This window comes from Limulus polyphemus, unplaced genomic scaffold (genome assembly GCF_000517525.1).
Source record: "Limulus polyphemus unplaced genomic scaffold, Limulus_polyphemus-2.1.2 Scaffold946, whole genome shotgun sequence".
Lineage (NCBI taxonomy): Eukaryota > Metazoa > Arthropoda > Merostomata > Xiphosura > Limulidae > Limulus > Limulus polyphemus.
The window spans coordinates 149,884-152,928 of record NW_013666556.1 but is presented as its reverse complement, the minus strand read 5'-3'; the positions used below and the strand labels follow the sequence as shown (position 1 = coordinate 152,928).

Genomic DNA, 3,045 nt, shown 5'->3' with positions numbered 1-3,045 from the left:
GAAGGCAGCTAGTCAGCACCACTCACCGCCAACACTTGGACTACTCTTTTACCAACAACAAGAAGACTATGAAACTATGATGAAACAATTTAAAGACAGAATTTTAGAAACCCTAGTAATCGCCAAATCGTATTTTCTCACCTTGCTGGCTAGCTAAGCTTCCATCTTCCACTCTACTAACATACACACACAGTTCGTCTTGGTGATCAGCGTTCTCCACTAACTCCGCCTCCACGCTGAAGCCGAACAGATGTTCCAACGTTGTTCTGGTCAGGTCAACTTGGTACAAAACCTTGGCACAGACCTGAAGAATTTCGTATTCTTTCTGCAAAACCGTGATTACTATTATATCATACGAACGTTATTACGTATGCACAGCACACTGCGAGCAATTTAAGTGATACTTTTCATTTCCAACTAGTAAACGTCTTTAGGAAATATTAGATAAAACTATTGAGAATTTCGTGTGAAAACTGCTGCACACTGTAATAGAGTTAAGCTTTTTCACATAAAAAGGGTTAAGATTCACATACAATATATTCTTGGCACTCACACTAATAGCTAATAACGTTCAAATACTGGCAGTATATAGATAATTAAGTGAAACTTACTAGCATTTAGACTAGTAACATTTAAATAGTGACGTGAGAACATATTTTGTTAAGTAGTTGCACATGTGTGCGATGCTATGGAAACCATAAAAACATCCCAGCCATGCGTTTTTCATGAGTACAATCAACATTTTGTCCTGGGAAAGTCATGGTGACATTAAGCGTTCTGTTTGGTCTATTCTGTACGAATTCTACCAGAGAAGGCCGGGAAATACGACATTATCTCTCTTTCCTTTATTTACATTATGAAGTAACTATATATATATATATATTTGTGCGCACTAAAATTCATAAACTTTAGACTACTTTTACAAATAACACCTAGTGAGACGATATTGAATAATTGCTAGTTATCAAAGAAAGACGTGATCATGTAAGTACACCTTTATCGAGGTTAATTAGACCATATTAGGCACAGTATTCTTGAAGTTTATTTTCCTATTAAACGTTTATGTTAAATATGTAACACGTGTTACATAAACAACGACATGTGCTACAAAGCCGTGTGTGTAAAAGCTACACCACGTCGTTTTACATAGCGATCTATTTGGAGACAATCTGTGATCGACCTATCTCGCTGTTAACAGCTGACACTGCTCGAAACTAGTCATGGAATGGGTTGCGCTACTCAGCGTGGGTTTATATGTTTCCATATTACAGTCTCAATTAGGTTTAGCCACGGACACTAAACATGACACCTGTCTCTTGCTGATGTAATACGTTTTTTTATGTGTGTTTTATTTATATATAATAGAAAATTACCCGGAAAACTGCAACTACACAAAAAATGTAATGAGCTTGATTGGAAATATTATTTACATGTTCTCGTCAATTCCCAAGTACTTCCGTGAAGTCAACGCGGAGAACCTCCGAAACGTCATTGACTTCCATGTGAGGACGAAATCGAAAGATTTCCAAAACCCTAAAAGTAGATTCTTGTTTCGAATGACAACTTACAAGTTCGTGCCATTTTCATAAGTTAGTTCTGATGGCTCTTAAAGCTTCCTTGGTCTTCCACATAAGGCTTTAATTTCAAATGTCCCAACATATGAATTTAAATTACGTCAATTTTTAAGTAAAGTAGTTCAGCCAAACCTACGAGTTCCTAACACCCTTTTGATTTCCCCATTTTTGACGCTCTGTCATAATTCGTCCGAATTTTTTCCAGTTAATATCCTGTAGGGATCAAGAGCCTATAAGCAAAATCTCAGCTTGTTTTGTCAAAATACTGACATATAAAATTGAGAATTACTATGTAGATACGATCTCGGCTATTACAGATTATTATCACAGAAATCCGTAGTCAAATTTATGCCACATGAGAAACCTTGGTAAGGCTAGTTCGCATTCGGTGATTATTGTGTAATCTGAGAAACCTGGATGAAGCTATTTCATGCTTGGTGATTATTGTGTAACCAGAAAAACCTGGATGAGGCTATTTCATGCTTGGTGATTATTGTGTAACCAGAGAAATCTGGATGGAACTGTTCATGTTTGGTGATTATTGTGTAACCTGAGAAATCTGGATGGAACTGGTTCATGTATGGTGATTATTGTATAATCTGAGAAATCTGGATGGAACTGGTTCATGACTGAGAGCGTGGATTGGCTCTATGGTGGAGCTCTGGATACCACAAAATATTTCCCGCCATTTAAGCTGTGGGTGTATGATCAAAGCGACAGTCAATCCCTTATCGTGATGGTGGGTGGTAGGGTACTCATGATTGGTTCAAAATTAAGGACGACAGCAGGCAGCCTTAGTAGCTTTTCCGTAAATAAAAAATAAAAAGTTTATGTTTGATAAGTAATAGTGTATCTGTATCTTACCCCGAGTTATCTGACTAGTTAATTCTAGTAAGTAATGTCCTTTAGTTATCGTGCCCTTTGTGGTACTGATAGTGAGTAATGGTTTTTAGTTATCGTGCCCTTTGCCACAAAGGGCACGATAACTAAAGGTCATTGTTTACTATCAGTATCAACTATCAGTAAAGTAATGACCTTTAGTTATCGTGCCCTTTGTGGGCTGGTAGTTAGTAACGACCTTTAGTTATCGTGCCCTTTGTGATACTGATAGTAAACAATGACCTTTAGTTATCGTGCCCTTTGTGGTACTGATAGTAAGTAATGACCTTTAGTTATCGTGCCCTTTGTGGGCTGGTAGTTAGTAACGACCTTTAGTTATCGTGCCCTTTGTGATACTGATAGTAAACAATGACCTTTAGTTATCGTGCCCTTTGTGGTACTGATAGTAAGTAATGACCTTTAGTTATCGTGCCCTTTGTGGGCTGGTAGTTAGTAACGACCTTTAGTTATCGTGCCCTTTGGGATACTGATAGTAAACAATGACCTTTAGTTATCGTGCCCTTTGTGGTACTGATAGTAAGTAATGACCTTTAGTTATCGTGCCCTTTGTGGGCTGGTAGTTAGTAACGAC

General features: G+C 37.7%; 1 protein-coding gene across 1 annotated transcript in view; it reads right to left on the bottom strand.

Moving 5' to 3' along the window:
- LOC106461372 (protein still life, isoforms C/SIF type 2-like) overlaps window positions 1-3,045 on the bottom strand; it is a 139,819-nt gene that overhangs the window by 33,069 nt on the left and 103,705 nt on the right. The window contains 1 exon segment of the mRNA XM_022388319.1: window positions 142-325. Coding sequence (XP_022244027.1) covers window positions 142-325 — 184 coding nt within the window.